A 17,956-nucleotide genomic window follows, 5' to 3' on the forward strand; every position below is an offset into this window, starting at 1 on the left:
CCCCAGTTATGTTCATGACACTACAGATTTTCTGAGGAAAATATAATCTTTGAACAACCTTCCAGAGAATACTATCTTAGCCACCATGGATGTGGAATCTTTGTATACCAACATCCCACACCGAGATGGATTACAAACTGTAAGTAATATAATCTCTGATAAAAACATAGCTGACTTTGCCATCAAACTGTGCCATTTTGTTCTCACTCATAACTACTTCAGATTTGGCAATGAACTTTTCCTACAGATCAATGGTACAGCCATGGGCACCCTCATAGCCCCACAATATGCTAACATCTTTATGGCTGACTTGGAGCAGCGTTTCCTAGGCTCCCACCCACTCATACCTACTTTATACCTGCGTTACATTGATGACATCTTTATGGTCTGGACACATAGTAAAGGAGCCCTGGACGCATTCCACCAGGCTTTCAATGACTTTCACCTTACCATCAACCTGACAATGAACCAGTCTATGCAAGAAATACATTTTCTGGACACCACTGTAAAAATAAACAATGAACGCATTGACACCACCTTATACCAGAAACCTACTGACCGACAAACATACCTGCATGCCTCTAGCTACCATCCCAAACAATCCATTGTATACAGCCAGGTTCTACACTACAGCCGCATTTGCTCCAATCCTGCTGACAGGATCAATCCTGCTGAGGGATCTACGAAAAACCTTTTTGGAACTAAAGTACCCACCTGATGAAGCCAGGACACAGATTAACAAAGCCAGAATGATACCCAGAGAAAACCTGTTACAAGACAGACTCAAAAGAGATGATAACAGAACACCACTAGTGGTCACACACAACTCTCAACTTAAAATGTATCATCAACAACTTACAACCTCTATTGGACAGTGACAGCTCTTTTTCAAAAGTACTGGGGGGGTTTAACCTTTTCTTGAACACAGACAGGCCCCCAATCTCAAACAACTCCTCACCCACAACAATACAGCATCACATCTGAGCATGGACACCAGTACCAGAGCTTCCAATAAACCCAAGTGCCAACTTTACTGCCACATACACCCAGACAACACAGTCACTGGGCCTGACAGCATTAACAACACCATCTCAGGCTCATTCACTTGTTCATCCTCCAACATTATATATGACATTTAATGACAACAATGCCCTTCAGTTCTCTATAAAAGGCGAACAGGACAAACCCTATGCCAAATGGACACAAATTTGACATTAGGAATTACAGAACTGAGAAATCTGTGGGAGAACACTTTAACCTTCCAAAGCATTCAATGGGTGACGGTAGCTGTTTTACTGCAAAGGAACTTCAAGAACAGAATGAAGAGAGAAATTGCTGAATTACAAATTATTATGAAACTTGGAACAAACACCTCCCCAGGACTGAACAGGGATATTGGGTGTTTATCTCATTACATATGCTAAACCCACTCTCAGCGAGTATAGCTATACATCCACAGTATTCCAATGTATTTCTCTTTTATAATAGTGTATCAGAATAATGTTTTATATTGACATACTCAAAGAAGGGATATTGGCTATTTATCTCATTACATATACTTAACCCATTTTCATTTTATGTATTCTTATTTTCTAATGGCAGACTAGAATGATGTTTATAATGTATAGATTGATAAGTAAATTAGGTGGACTACAACTAGGAAATACATGTCCTTTTGTGATTTACCTAGATTTGCAGAAACACCAACTGGCAGGAAACTTTATTATCTTTTATGGCTATCCAGACCAAATGGCCAACCCACACTGTTTCACCATGTGATCACAGCCAGTTTGCCCTCTTAATCAACAAACTGCACGTATTTCAGTCCACAATACCTGATCCCCTCTCCTGATAAAGTGTGCTTAGAGAGCACATGAAAGCTTATGTTCTGAATAAAACTTGGTTGGTCATAAAGGTGCACTTGACTCCTGCTTTATTTCACTGACTGTTTGCCCCTTCTCCTGGTTCCATGTGTCCATTCCCAGGACATATGGAGCCAGACAAAGGGGTAAACAGGTTCCCATGTGGCTATTTATACTGACAAAAACTGTGTTGGAGGGAAACATTAAGGCCCTCTTCAACCTTGAATCATTTGAAGCAAAATAATGAAGAACATCATTTCCCTACTTACATCTTTCTCAAAATGATGCTGCACTAGGATTGCCAAGCCCCAGGTCCAGGCAGGGGTTCCGCCACCCGGGAGGTTTCTAACCTGCTGGTTCCTAACCCACTGGCCCTAACCTGGTTCCTAACCTGCCGGCCCTATGTTGCCAGCACGTTTCCAGGAAAACTCTTGTTTTCCCAGATGCTCTAGCCATTTGAGAGGAAAAACTCTATGGTACAAATTGTGTGTGAAAGTCCCCCACTCTGGGACAAAGAGGACTTGGCAACCCTATGCTGCACAAAGTGAAGATGTTTCTCTGTCATTTGGTGTTATTTTAGAATTTTAAAACAAATATGTTAATTAAGTAGAAAAATACACTGTGTTAAAAAGTAGTACGTTATTCCAAGTAAGCATCTGCGAATGCATCTTTGCCAAGGATATCTGTACAACATGTTAGTACCATACCAGCAAGCCCTGTTGCATGCACACACAGTGGTTTTTGCTTTTTCTTTGGAACACCAGACTTTGTCTTCTGCCCTATCAAAAACCATGAAAATATCATTGTCAAGGCCAGATTACACCCTGTGGAGTCCCCTAAGCAGTCAAAATCTCAGGGGCCCCTTCACAAATTGTCTCAGAGTTGGAGTGGCCGCCCCACTGCCTGTGGCCCCTGCTGCAGCCTGCAGGCACCTTCTCAAAAACCCCTTTGACAAAGCTGCAGGGGAGAGGCAGAGAGAGGCAAACTTGGTGATGACACCAGCATCAGCCACACCAGGCAAGTTGGGCAAAGAGCAGCTCAGTTGCTGGCTGCATGTGAAGGCTGGAAGGGCTGAAAGCAAGGGGAAAACTGGGGGCAGGGGGGGAGAAGCCGGCCTGGGGCCTCTAAAGATATGGGGACCCATTGGCCAGTGCCTACTTGGCCTAATTGTTAATTTGGCCCTGGAGGCTGTTCCCAAGTATATTGAAAAATATGCAAATTTACCAAAGGGGGAGTGGAGGGAGAAAGTTCCAAATCCAGTCTGCTCTGAAGGGAACTGAATGTTGGCAGCAGCTAAGTGTCTCAGTTACCATTTCTTACAGATGAACAATCCAGGGTCCTTTTAACCGCAGGCAACAGCTACTATGATTGTTTCTCAGGACACGAAGTAATAGACTTAATTTTAGTTTCTTCAAAATTCTTATCAACCTTTTCACTCTTCTTTTTACTTAACTATTGCTTTGCTTGTGAATGAATTCATAGTAAGAATGCCTGTCAAAAGTTCTAGAACTTTACCTGAGAGTATTTGGTAAGTGACAGGGACAGTTTCTATCACATTTGATACCATAAACACCTTCAGTGCATAGCCTTGTTTCACAGTGTTCCCCTGTGTATCCTGGATCACAGAGACATGCACCACTAATGTGATAGCACTTTCCACCATTTATGCATTGACACATCTCTGCACACTGTATTCCAAAAGTTCCAACCGGACATTCATCTTGGCAGCTGTGAATAAATCAAAAATAATTACATTTACTTTGTTTTTATTAAAACATTTCAACTGGAAATTCCATTTTGAATACTTGTTTTTAAAATTTTGCTGCTTACGTACACTTCCATCAGTTTCTAATGGTCTCTTCATCATAATATTCACTGCTATTCTCTGACCTGCCCAAATTCTTGCCCATTGATTGATGAGCCGTGCACTTGGAACACTATTGTATTTATGTTCTACAGATGGCCTGTCACAATGGTGGTGCTAAATAAATTGTTACGTTTCATGTCCTCCAATATTCTCTGTTCAAGTGCAAATGATCTGAAGACTAAAAATGGCCCCATCCTTCAAGTATCAAAACAGTTGACAATCAAAAGAAGAGTCTTACAATAGCATGGCTTGCAGTCATTTTGAAACATTTCTCAGTTGGCTCCCTAAGCATCCCTCCCTTTAGGACTGCACTGATAAGAGCCTAGGAGAGGCTTCAGGTGAAGGAAATAAACCTAGGAGAGGCTTCAGGTGAAGTAATAAACCTATGTTCTAACTACAAATGTGGAATTGGACAGATTGGGAAAACAAATAATAATAATAGTAATAAGATATTGGATTTATATCCCGCCCTCCACTCAGAATCTCAGAGCGGATCACAATCTCCTTTATCTTCCTCCCCCACAGCAGAAACCCTGTGAGGTGGGTGGGGCTGAGCGGATTCTCACAGCAGCTGCCCTTTCAAGGACAACCTCTGCCAGAGCTATGGCTGACCCAAGGCCATGTCAGCAGGTGTAAGTGGAGGAGTGGGGAATCAAACCTGGTTCTCCCAGATAAGAGCCCACACACTTAACCACTACACCAAACTGGCTCTCTTACACCAAATTGGCTTTCTTAGCAGAACCTATTCAATAAATCTTTTTAATGAAAGGAAGGGGAGGTGGGATGATGTCATTTCAACATGACTCTTAGCTAAATGCTTTTGTAGCAGAATCCAATCGGATCCCTCATGTGGGGTACCATTTAAGATTTTACGAAGTGTCTGTCTTCACTTCGGGATCAATTCTAAGTAGAATAAACTTGCATAATATGACATTTCTCCTGACGTTTGAAACAAGAATAAATTGTGTGCCATTTTTTCACTCTTGGTAACAGAAGAAGATACTTGAGTTTGGAAAAGAGGCCAGGATTAAGTCCAACTGCTACATAATTTTTTTTTTAACAATACAAGCGGTATGCAAGACTGATAAAATGAAGAACACAAAGTACATGAATTTTGTTTCCGATTAGGGTTGCCAGGTCCTCATGGCTACCAGCAAGGTACAGCAAGCATAGGATTGCCAAGTCCTGGAGGTTTGGGGGATGGAGCCTGGTAGGGGGGTTTTTGTAGCTTTGCATATTAGGCTACGCCCCTCTGATGTAGCCAATCTTCCAAGAGCTTACAGTAGGCCCTGTAAGAACAGCCCTGTAAGCTCTTGGAGGATTGGTTACATCAGGAGGGTATAGTCTAATATGCAAAGGAGTTCCTGCTACAAAAAAAAACCTCTGGAGCCTGGGGAATACAGGGACAGTATGGTAGAATGCTATAGAATCCACCCTCCAAAGCTTCCATTTTCTCCAGGGGAGCAGATCTCCATAGTCCGGAAAGGAGCTGTAATTCTGGCCCCTCCTGGAGGCTTGGATCCCTATTTCTGATGAAGAAAAAGAGTTCTAATGAAGCTGGCTCCTGGGTTCTCCAGATTTGCAAAAATATCTCTGCTGTCCATATTTGGTCATATTGTTCAGACTTTTAAAATTAGAACCCAAGTATCAAGTTTAGAATTTGATATATGATCTGTCCTTCTTTTTCCTAAAAATGAAGTTAGGGTCATATCATAATCGGTAGCTGAAAATGAACCATAGATTGATTGTGAATACTGCACCTTTTCTCAGAGCTTCCTGGGCATGTCTATGTCTAGCACAGCTGCATCCACGTGCATGTATGACTGAGAGCAAAGGAGAATGGGAATTCTATTTTCCCCATGGCTGCTTAAACACAGAGAATTTTCTTTCCATTTGGAAGCTCTGCTCAGCTTATGACATCCCACATACACAGACCACTGAGCAGCACTTTAACAGTACAAATGACTTTGCTTGGGAGCGGTGGGGGGTGGGTTCATTTCAGCAGTTGAGACGTCATTTCACCCACAAGTGATTTATTCCCATTTTCAGGCTCCATTTTAGCATGACAGCCTTCTAAATCCACATTACATGAAACTCTTACCTTAAATTTAGCAACAGTTAACTGAAGCATATGCAAATGTTGTTAATCTGTTCTTTCTTCCTTGGATGGGCCATTGGAAGTTTAGTGGTAAGTTGGAAAGAAAAGAAAAGCCCTGTTCTATATGATCAAAAATGCTGGATTTTATTCAAGATGCTAAATGGTTTTAAAGAGATCTTCATGATTTTTAGATGGGGTCACCCCAACATTACTATAAAATTTCATGCCAGAGCCAGGTCATAAATCAAAATCTCTACCCATAAGAGCAGAGAGTAAGGTAGAAGGTTGACACAGTAACTGAAAAGAAGAATCCCTGTAGGCAAGCAGGACCTTTCAGAAGCACAAAAATACAGCATCTAGTTTTAAAAAAAGTATTCCTCTCCGAAATCCATGACACAGAATACTTTAATCTCCACACACACCCTGTGCCACCTCTTTCCTTTTGGCAGGGAAGGAACAAACCCCTGGACATCTCTGTGACATGCTGCAGCTTTTAGAGGGCTGTGAAACACATAAAGCAAAAGTCTAGTCCAGGAGCCCCAGTCTGTGGACCAGTATCGGTCTGTGGTCTGTTAGCAACAGGGCCATGAGTTGTATAATTATTTCATAATATATTACAATGTAATAGTAATAATAATAAAAGACATTGCATTTATATCCTGCCCTCCACTTCGAATCTCGAAGTCTCAGAGTGGCTTACAATCTCCTTAACCTTCCTCCCCCACGACGTACACCTTGTGAGGTGAGTGGGGCTGAGAGAGCTCTCACAGAAGCTGCCCCTTCAAGGATAGCTCTGTGAAAGCTATGGCTGACCCAAGGCCACTCCAAAAGCTGCAAGTGGAGGAGTGGGGAATCAAACACGGTTCTCCCAGATAAGAATTTGCACACTTAATCACCACACCACACTAATAGAAATAAAGTGCACAATAATATCATCCTGAAACCATCGCCCCTTTGTGCATCCTTATCTTTGGATGTACAACAAGGTCCTCTGTTTCATTACAGAAGAAAAGACTATTGTTCTGGCAACAATATTAGTTGATGAAATTATAGTGCACTTCTTCCTATGGTTTTTTGTGTGTTATTGTATGGTTATCCTTACATACTGCATGGAAATTTCTAGTAGCAAAGGTACTGGATAGCAGTGGAAAAAATTCCCTGATTCCATAATGGAGGAAAATTTCATGTGAGATATTACAAAAATGTCCAATAGCATCTGTTACGGAAAGTGCCCATGTGTATACATCATGGCTTTCCTCTTCAAAATATATGTACCGTAGGTGGTGACTTGGGAAGAAACAAAACCAGAAATGCATATGAAGCAATCTTAAATTACTGCTGACACTGGCAGAGCTGCTTTGTACTGTTTAACCATCTTTTCATTTCATTATTATACCTTTTTCTTGTTCATTGTAAGGGGAAAAATACAAATACCATTTCATTCAAAGTACAAAAATGAAAATATTATGATTGGTGCCATAAATGCGCTATGTTTTAAAATTTGCCTTCTCTTGTTGACTTTTTCAAATAAATCAAGAGCAGGATATTTTTGTACATACAATTCACCCCAGTTTATGGTTACCAAAGGCATCATTTTCTTAAGCATACCAAGAATATTCTTCCAGATTATTGGATATTAAGTTTGCCAGGTCTGAACCACGAAATATCTGGGGACTTCGGGGGTGCAACCAGGAGCAAGGTTGTGACAAACACAATTGAACTCTTAAGGTGGTTCTGGCCATCACATTTAAAGGAATGACGTTCCTTTTAAATGCCTTTCCTCAATTGGAAATACTGGGGGATGGGGCACCTTCATTTGGGACTAACAGAATTAGACCCCCAGTCCAATCTTTTAGAAACTTGGAAGGAGTTTTGCAGAGAGGCACCAGTTGCTATGCTGAAAATTTGGTGCCTCTACCTCAAAAAACAGCCCCCTAGAGACCCAGATACTCATGGATCAATTCTCCTATGGAGACTGGTCTCCATGGTTACAATGGAGTGCTGAGCAGACATTACTTCTCCCCCCGCCCTCAGTTTCTGATAATCTTGAAGTGGAGGGAGGGTCTCCAAACCAGGGGATCCCTGGCACCCAACTGGGGATTGGCAACCCTGTTGAGTAACTATGGACAACAGTAGGAGAAACATGTAGTTGAATCACTTGTTACAAAAACTGCTACTTCCAAATTATGTTGTCCCTTCTGATGTTTTGTTTGGGTTTTTACAGTTTGGAATTAGAAATTGATTTGCATAACTGTCTGAATATATTTACTGGATTTTTAAAAATTATTGTTTCTTTTTTCACTCTCCCTTTTGCTCAGTTGTTCAATTTACAAGAAGTTACATCTTCTTACCGTTCCCCTGTGTAACCTGGACTACAGTGACATTGGCCTGTTGCTGAGTCACATGTCCCTCCATTGTGACACTGGCATTCTTGGGAGCAGTTTCTTCCATAACGACCTTCTGGACATGGCTGACCACAGACGGTGCCCTGTTTGGAAACAGAACTTCAATATTATCACACATGGATGGGAATACAGCGGTGGGGGGGGGGGTGAAGCGGAAGTGAAGAGATTAGCAGGTTCTTATAGTAAGCAGCATCTTTAAAATGCCAGGAATTTTTTCCTGTAGGTGAAGATGCAATGGGAGAAAAACTAGAACCTCCTTTTTCCTTCACAGCACTGAGTACTTTTTAAGTGAGTTTTCCTGATGCACATCTGACTGATAGTCCAGTTGCATACCAGTGACCCCACACACATTGGGCACATTGTATAGTTATTGCCATAGATTACAGCCCAGCTAGGGACAGGAAGATGAAGACAGCAAGTCATCAGCTACAAAGGAGATTTAGAAATTCTTCATCCTAAACCCCTTCTATCCTAAATTCTTGTACACACCCCAAGATATATCTTAATAATTCCCTTCATATATCAAATATGAAATGGAAGTTAAAAAGAAATATATTTTGGTTGATGTGTTCTAATTTTAGAACAACTCTCACCTTGTGGAACTCAATCAACAATTATCAGCTGTTCTCTGTGAGTGTGACAGAGCACTGGCTACTGGGAAAGAGTTTGTGGAATGTTTTTTCTGTTTAAAAATGTAAAGCTGTATTTTTGTAACTATCCCAGAGCCATAGGATCAGAGCACAATATGGATCTGATCAATATGTATATGGCTGGAAAAAGCATAATAGATATTTAAAGAAATAAATGCCAAATTACAGATCTGTGAGACTTGTGGTGCATCTGCGTAGGATAGGAAGTACACCCCCCCCCCCCCCAAAAAAGTTCACTATAAGGCTCTCTAGGCACCTTGGAATTAGAGATTGTTGAATAATATGTTTTTGTAATCATTTGGTTTTGAAAATCCCTTGTGATGATATAGCATACTAATATACATGTCAGTCTTATTTTACTCAATGGCTGGCTGTTATTCCAATTATATTTTCCCAAGAGGTCCACAATGAAATTTATAGTACTTTAGAAAGTACATTTACCATCCATCCAGGAGGACAGGCACATTCCCCAGTTACATGGTGACATACTCCTCCATTCTGGCATGGACATCTTTCTTCACACTGTGGTCCATGCTTATCAGGAGGGCAAAGATCCTCACAGCTTTAAAAACAAGTGTTAAATATGGTGTTTAATTATGAAAAGCTCTCCTTTGCTTTGAATATGCCATATATTTTTTCAAGCTAAGCATGCAAAACTGTAGTCTATCTAAAATTATACAAATACAAATGTTTATCAAAAACACTAATCTGTAAAAACAAAGCCAGTCAAAGCTAGCATCATGACAATTTACTTATACTGTGAGCTCTTGTAAATGTATTTTACAATGGAAAATACATTTACAAAGTTCCTGGGAAGTCAGACCCATGTTAGCAACTGAATTACTACAAAACAGATGTTTCTGGCCTAATCTAATTTATACCTGAGTTTCTGGTTAAAAGAAAAAAGTTCAAAATGTAATAAGTATTTACTGATTAACAAGACCTTTAATTCCCAATTCTTTATTTGCAGATATTTTGTAGAAATTGCACCCTGCTTTAAGGGAAAAATTAAGACTGTTGCGGTAGACTTTATATGCTGTTTCTATTTGTGCCCCAGGAATGCCTAGCTTCCCAGCACTTTGCTTTTTATCTTTCAGTTCATGTAAAGCCAATTAAGAATTTACTCCTAGGACAATCTTATTTTTTGTAGTTTGGCTGAGCTTGCCCACCCCCCAACCAAGGTATACACTAGAGCAACTTTCCCACTCCTGGGATAGATCTAACTTTTATTGCAGATATTTTCCAAAGTAAAAGCTTGGCTTTCTGAAGTCTTCACCACTTGTTCATTGCAAAGCATGTTTACTAGGCAACATTGTTTTTTTGGGGAAAAAAACCTTTCTGTTAAGCTTCACCTGGTCCAGCCATGCTTTCATGTTTCTGTGATATCGCTATTAGTCTCAACTAACAGAAAAATATAATTTAGTAGTCAATACATAATAAAATTGAGACCACTGATACTCATCTAAATTTCGAACAAATGAAGTCCTTTCCAGCATGCTTACTGACCACACTCTTGACACCTACTTTTTTTTTGTGAAAAGCTATCTTTTTAAAAAAATGGATGTGCTAAAACATCTGATTGTTTTGATACACAACCTGTACTCTGGACAAGAAGCTACTGTTAGGACAGAATATGGAGATGGTTTCTAACTGGCAAAGGCATCAGACAAGGATGTATTTTATCTCCCCATATGCACAACATATCATAAGGAAAGCTGGACTAGATTTAGATGAAAGCGGAACATTAACAATCCATGAAGGAACATTAACAATCCACGATATGCAGATGACACCACATTAATGGCAGAACATAGTGAAGACCTGAAACAACTACTAATGAAGATTCAAATGGAAAGTATCAAAGGAGGATTACAGCTGAACATCAACAAGACAAAATAACGACAGCTATCGAATTATACAACTCTAAGGTCGATTATGAAGAAATGGAAATTGTTCAGGAACTAGTAAAGATCCTTGTGTAAAGATGTGACAATGGAAACCAAGATCAAGATAATTCATACCATAATATTCCCCATTACTATGTACAGGTATGCAAGCTCCTGTCAGAAAGTTGATTCATTTGAACAGTGGTGTTGGAAGAGAGTTTTATGAATAGCATGGACTGCCAAAAAAACAAGTAAGTGGGTTCTAGATCAAATCAAACCTGAAATCTCCCTAGAAGCTAAAGTTACTAAACTGAGGCTATTGTACTTTGGTCACATTGCAAGAAGACAAGAGTCACTGGAAAAAACAATATTGCTAGGAAAAGTTGAAGGCAGAAGAAAAAGAGAAAGACCCAACATGAGATGGATTCACTCAAATAAAGGAAACAACGGCCTTCAGTTTGCAAGGCTGTTAACAGTAGGACATTTTGGAGGTCCTTAATTCATAGGGTCACCATAAGTTGACAGCATTTAACACACACACACTGTGTTAACTCTGAACCTTATAACAGTCATATCTACTACGGTACTTATTCTTCTTATGTACATTAATAATACTGTTTCTTGTACTAAACATTGCCTTTCTAAATCCATTGGACTTGGTACTAAATATTAGGAGAAAAATGAGTTTTAACGACTGAAAAGTCTACTTTTCCCCTACATCAATAAAAGTGGTTTGAATAAAAATTATCATTTTATCTGTTTTGTATATTTGCAGTTGTAAGCATAAGTATAAGCAATGAACCAAGAAGTATTAGCATAAAGAATAATTTATCTGTTCTTTCCTCCATGGAGCTCAGAGCATACATATAATCAACAACCTTTACATAAACCCCATAACAGATACTGATTGGTCCAAAACCATCCAATGAGTTCAATGTTCACAAGGAATTTGAATGGAATTCCATTGTTCCTGGTATCCCATCTACTACACCACACTGTGGAGTAACATGATGCATTAAATTCATTGGTTAACTAGTATCATTACTGTAAGGGTCAAGGACCTGGAGGAAGTCTTGTTACCCACACTAAGCTACCGTTAAAAGAACAATATACATGGTTTTGGAACTATACTGCTGTTCTATACATCCCCAAAACAACTGTTGCATACAAAGCTCCAGTGTATCCAGGAGGGCATCTGCATTCTCCAGTCACATGATCACAGGTGGCTCCATTCTGGCACTGGCACTTTTGTTGGCAGTCATTTCCATATGTCCCTTGGTCACAGTGTTCTTCACAGCGCCATCCCTTGAATCCAGCAGCACAGTGGCAGGCTCCAGTGATGGGGTTGCACAAAGCTCCATTCTTGCACTGGCAGCGACTACTGCAGTGGGGTCCCCAGTGAAAACTATCACAAGCTGAACAAAAACAGAAATCAAGTGTTACAAGGGCTTCCATAGCTAAATATTCTCTGAGTGCTGATATTCAGTGATGTGAGTAAGGCAGCAGAAAATCATAAACAGTTGTTTTTTAAGAGTAATTTTTTTAAAAACTGGAACAGAAATATCACTTACTGGATTAAGTTGGGACTAAACTATTGGAAAGGAGAATTTCTTCAGGCAAATTCTTAAAGAGGTATGTGTGTATATAACAAATGCTGTATAACAGACAATATGTACCAATGAATGTAGGGAGAAATTCCAGCTAGGAGTACCAAAAAACTGGATTCAAGCTGAAATTAAGTTTCTTTGTATGTCCTTGCTTCTCTTTGTGTGCATGGATCTCTGACGGTATCTAATCCTCAGTTTTCACCATATTGTGTGTATTGTGGTTTGCTATCTGATAAATTTACAGTGCAATGCTAAACAGATTTGTGCCTTTCTAAATCCATTGGACTCTGTTTGGGATTGAATTGTTAATTACCCAGAAACTCCTCTGAGCACCACTGAACACCCATGAATCTGTCCTGCACTGCATCAGCCTCTGATCTATCAATATAATTACATCAACTTTCATAAATTTGATGTTTCTTTTAAATGATGCCAAACTGTTTAAAACGGATAAAAGGAAGTACTTCTTCACCCAAAGGGTGATTAACATGTGGAATTCACTGCCACGGGAGGTGGTGGCGGCCACAAGTATAGCCACCTTCAAGAAGGGTTTAGATAAATATACGGAGCACAGGTCCATCAGTGGCTATTAGCCACAGTGTATGTGTGTATAAAAAATTTTTTGCCACTGTGTGACACAGAGTGTTGGACTTGATGGGCTGTTGGCCTGATCCAACATGGCTTCTCTTATGTTCTTATGTTTAATGAAACAAACAAAGCATAAAAGTGCAGCACTATGGATGCAATCAGATGGGCAGGTTGTTGCGGTGGTATCTTGACTTTAAATAAGACGTGTGAGTTTGGGGTGGTTTATGTTGATCAAACAGTACCCCCTAAACCAGCATCATAGCGCAGCAGACCTGTGGTTGGTTGTCCACATTGTTAATGCACTGCAACCACAGACTTGAAGCTGGGTTGGATGTTTTTTCTCTAAGTCTCGCTGTCCAATGCGCAGAAGCAGACAAGCACACACACACACTCTTGGCTGGTTCTCTGGGGACACTGAAGTACACGTCAAAGTTGGGTTGAGGGGAAAAGGATGTGTCAGAACCAGAGTGGAACCATCACACCATTCATACATTTCCATGGTGCACCGGAGTGATTAGATGGCTGGAAACCCACCATGGAAATGCTTTGCCAGGAAAGCCACCTGAATTTGTTGGTGGCTATTTAATCTGATTGGGAGTCATTTTAGTGTGAGGTATGGGTGAGTGGAGCATGAAAGCCAGATGTGGGCATGTGATCATGCCCATTTAATCCAGAGGGGCAGGGTGGCTATGGTGAGCCAAACTGCTTGTCTGATTACGCCCTTTATTAGGAACACAAAAACATCATCTACAGCAGCGGCGTCAAACTCATTTGTTATGAGGGCCAAATGAGACCTTGTTGGGCTGAGCTGGGCTATGTCAAATCAGGCCATGTGTGTACCTTTTTAAGATTAGGTAGCAGAAATATAAATATTATAAAGGATGCAGACAAACACAATTTTTTTTAAAATCTTAAAACATGATTAAAATATTAGCACTCATTGATCTTAAAGGTACTTGCTTTGTATCTCTCCCATAGTATCCAGGGAGCTGGGCAAAGGAAGTTCTGGCTCTTTCCTTCCTTCTCCAGGGGATGAGGAGGGGGAGGAGCCTCAGCCAATAGAAAGAAAAGAGGCTTGACTCAGTAACTCTGCTGTGTGATTGAGAGAGCCTGGCAAAGCAAGCTCTGCCACCCCTCTTCCTCCCCACGGGAGGAGCCTCATCCAATGGAGAAAATAGAGATTTTGCTCTGTAGTTCCTCTGCAATTGAGCAAGCTTTGCAAAGCAAGCTGTTATGCTGAAGGAAGCAAGATACAGGGAGAAGGAAGCAGATGACAGCAAGTTGCTCAGGGGCCTGATAGGAGCCCTCTGAGGGCCTGATTCAGCCCCCAGACTGCATGTTTGACACCCCTGATCTACAGAACAAAACATCCCAATTTATATGGTATCTTGGAGTGAAATTACTCAGTTTTTAATTCCTAAGACAAAATGGTCATTAAGTTAAATGGAACTAAAGAGAGCAAGGTGGGATTGGATTATAATTAATTTACTGATTCTTCAAACAGAGATAGCTACATTAACAACTTAAAGGGTGTTTCGCACTGACCTTAATCGGCAGCGACGTCCCTCTTCACCGCGCAGGATCTGCGCGGATTTTGCACCAATTGCTGCGGAGCACCCGGAAGAGCTGCAAAGTCCCGCGGCTTTTGCGGCGCAAATGGAAACTGCCAAAAACCAGTTTCCATTTGTGCTGCAAAAGCCGCAAAACTTTGCGGCTCTTCCGGGTGCTCCGCAGCAATTGGTGCAAAATCCGCGCAGATCCTGCGCGGTGAAGAGGGACGTCGCTGCCAATTAAGGTCAGTGCGAAAACGCCCAAAGTTATATAAGAATGAATGCACTGAATAAAACAGCAATCATTTCAAACAGTGGACATCATTATGTTTCCATTTGGGGACACAGACTTATTTATTTATTTATTTATTTATTTGAGATTTATATCCCGCCCTTCCCACCAGGTGGCTCAGGGCGGCTTACAACATATAAAAACTAACATAAAATATAAAATTATGCATAAAAATTAACATTCCAAATTTACATAATTTGTAAATTACATAATTATAGAATCACAGAGTTGGAAGGGGGTCATACCTAGTCCAAACCCCTGGTCAAAATGATGTTTTTTCCAATTTAGCTGAAACAGTAATTTAACTGAAACATTATGTTATACTGTACAATCTACAGTAATACTAGGGTTCAAAGTTTCATATTATTAGCTACACATATAGGGGTTCAATCTGTCCTTTTGTTGGCATAGTCCACAGTACCCATGCATGTAAGGATGACCTCTAGATATATGAGTCATTTCCTTTCCTTGCTCCTTTGTCTTAAACACACACCTACCATACCAGGCTATTAGGTGGGATAGAAGTCTGTGATTGCATTTCCAGACAAAGCAGAAAGGATTTATAGGAGGACTACTGGAAGTGCACATGCTTCATGCAGTGTAGACAGACTAGATAGATAGATAGATAGATAGATAGATAGATAGATAGATAGATAGATAGATAGATAGATAGATAGATATAGATAGATAGATAGATAGATAGATAGATAGATAGATAGATAGATAGATAGATAGATAGATAGAGAGTGAAGTGTGTGATTTTACGAAGTATCAAAGAAAGACTAACGGATAAATTTCCAAAATCTCTTGTGCGTTTTTCCAGGAGAAAATATTAAGCAGAGATTTTCAACAGAAGAACTATAAGTAACCTACAAAAAGGTCATATGGGGTTCACCAGGACTTTGCTAAACATGTGCTCAGAGCATCTGCTTTTTATTTTTATGATTTACTGATAACAATAGTGTCCTGGCAAAATTCCAGAGTAGCTACTTGCTGATCATATACACTCAACTCCTTTGTGATTGACAACTATTGTTCTCATAACCTTCTCCAGAGACAGAGCAGTCAGGCAGAGAACAGACCCACTTTCTTAGAAGAGACAAAAGGAACACAAGACACTTCCTCAGGGTAAAAATTACTCTACTTGAAAACTAGATCATTCATACTACGGAAATAAAAAAAAAGGATTAGACTATTTAAGGATAATTTCCTGTTTATATGATTGGTAACCTAGATGTTTCAGAAGATTATAGATTACTTTGATGTGGCAGTTCCTTATTAAGCAGAATTCTTCTCTAATGGCAGTGTAATATGCAATGTACATACAAATATTATTGTCTTTATAAATGGCAAAATTTACTTATATTAGAAAGGATAACTGCACATGACAAGTTTATGCAAGCCGTTTTGTTTCTAGTTTGGCTACACAACCATTATCAATCATGTTACTCTCAGAAGCTGTTGCATCAAAGAACTTTTAATGCATCAGGGTAGAAAAAGAAATCTTATTTTTATGTTGAATCAGTGTTTACTATCTTTTTAGAACACTATCTGTTAGATACATTTGTCATACAGACCCACCTTCCCTTAAGACTGAAGAAAACACCATCAGATTAATTTTGCTTAACACCTCGTAGAATATTCAGATTGCAATCTCCCTTCAAATTGGAACATGGCTGTGTCAGCCCATCCCCAAGGGCAAATTAAAATGAACATGAATGTCTTGGAATGTCTGGAGAAACCACCATGGAGAATTGAAAAATCTAAAAAAAATGACCATCAGATATTTCTATGAAATAAAATGGACCATATTAATTTCAGGCATGGATTTGCACTACTGACAGATTTCTGCCAATACTTCCAGCTATAGTGAACTGCAGTATCAGAAAAAACACTGTCTTGGCTCAGAGTTTTGAGATCTCATTGTTTTTCCAATGGCTAGAACCAAGATATTAAATGTAACCCACCAATGGTCATGCAGATGTTTGAAGAGACAGCTTAATCATTCTCAAAGTCACCGCAAAACATTCTGTTACTGCATTCTTGCCATGGTATTAATGCAGACCAGACAGTACACAGACTGGCTTATACAAATTCTCTCCACTTTGCCTATGAAGCTTTATAATACTTGAATCCAACACATTTTCAAAGGTCAGATACTCCTGATATGATACTTTCTTACTGTTGAGGTATATTATATGATAGGTCTATCTTCGTGTGTGAGAGCTTACATTACCTTCAGTTGCAAGAGGTGCATTCTGAAGAAACAAAGATAATTTATTACTTCCCTGATGTGCTTATCAGAATTCTGTTTGGTGGAAATTCCTCTAAATTATAAAGCAGATGCTCACTGACAAAATTTCCAGCTTTACAGTCACTTTGGCAATGAATCAACAATGAATCAAGGCCACTTCACATACAAGTTTCACTAGCACAGAGAGAGGATGTATTCAGATGTCATAAACAAGAGACAGTTGTCCAGGATGGACAGGAACATACTCATTTTTGTCCATATAATAGTTCCTCACCTTAATGGAAATTATTACTTATGAAACATATCCAACTTATTCTAGTCCTGGTCTCAAATCGTATACAGGCCACAACACAAATGATAAAGATGATCAGGGGTTGTTTTGTAGAAAAATAGGTGGTGGAGCTCATCCAGAGATTGTTATGCAGCTGCACATACTATTCAATGCACAAGGAAGTGGAACTCTCAGGAGGAGGTGGAACTCTCAGAAAAATTCAGGAGCTGCGCTCATGTGAGCTCCCAGTGAATCTGAGTCATGAAGATAATGAATCTCCATCAGATTGTAAATGATAAAATGACTATTGAGGTAATTTCTATCAAGATTGTGGTTATACAGGAAGGGAAGACATTTAACTCTTCCAGCCACTGCTTAGTGTTGATAATTGAAACAAAGTTTACATTATTCCCAATTAAAAGCTCAAGAAGCCCAGCTTCAATTAGCAAAATCAAGTGGGGGCTTGAACAGTTAAACCTTCTGTCCTCTTCCCACAAGACCCTGATCCAACGACAGCTGTGTATATACAAAATTATGTTTTTTACAGACTGACAGAGATTTGTGATATTTGTCACATCTATTTGAAACATAAGATGCAGAACTTTCTCTTAATTTGTTCACAGCAC

The 17,956-nt window shown here is 39.8% G+C and overlaps 1 protein-coding gene across 1 annotated transcript in view; it reads right to left on the bottom strand.

Annotated features, from left to right (window-relative positions):
* LOC132590490 (multiple epidermal growth factor-like domains protein 10) overlaps positions 1 to 17,956 on the bottom strand; it is a 164,585-nt gene that overhangs the window by 97,160 nt on the left and 49,469 nt on the right. Inside the window, exons 5-8 of the mRNA XM_060263397.1 lie at positions 11,937 to 12,183; positions 9,324 to 9,444; positions 8,179 to 8,315; positions 3,378 to 3,590 (exon numbers count right to left, since the gene is read on the bottom strand). Of these exons, the coding sequence (XP_060119380.1) occupies positions 3,378 to 3,590; positions 8,179 to 8,315; positions 9,324 to 9,444; positions 11,937 to 12,183 (718 nt within the window). The remainder of the gene's footprint in view (positions 1 to 3,377; positions 3,591 to 8,178; positions 8,316 to 9,323; positions 9,445 to 11,936; positions 12,184 to 17,956) is intronic.

This window comes from Heteronotia binoei, unplaced genomic scaffold (assembly GCF_032191835.1).
Source record: "Heteronotia binoei isolate CCM8104 ecotype False Entrance Well unplaced genomic scaffold, APGP_CSIRO_Hbin_v1 ptg000047l___fragment_1, whole genome shotgun sequence".
NCBI lineage: Eukaryota > Metazoa > Chordata > Lepidosauria > Squamata > Gekkonidae > Heteronotia > Heteronotia binoei.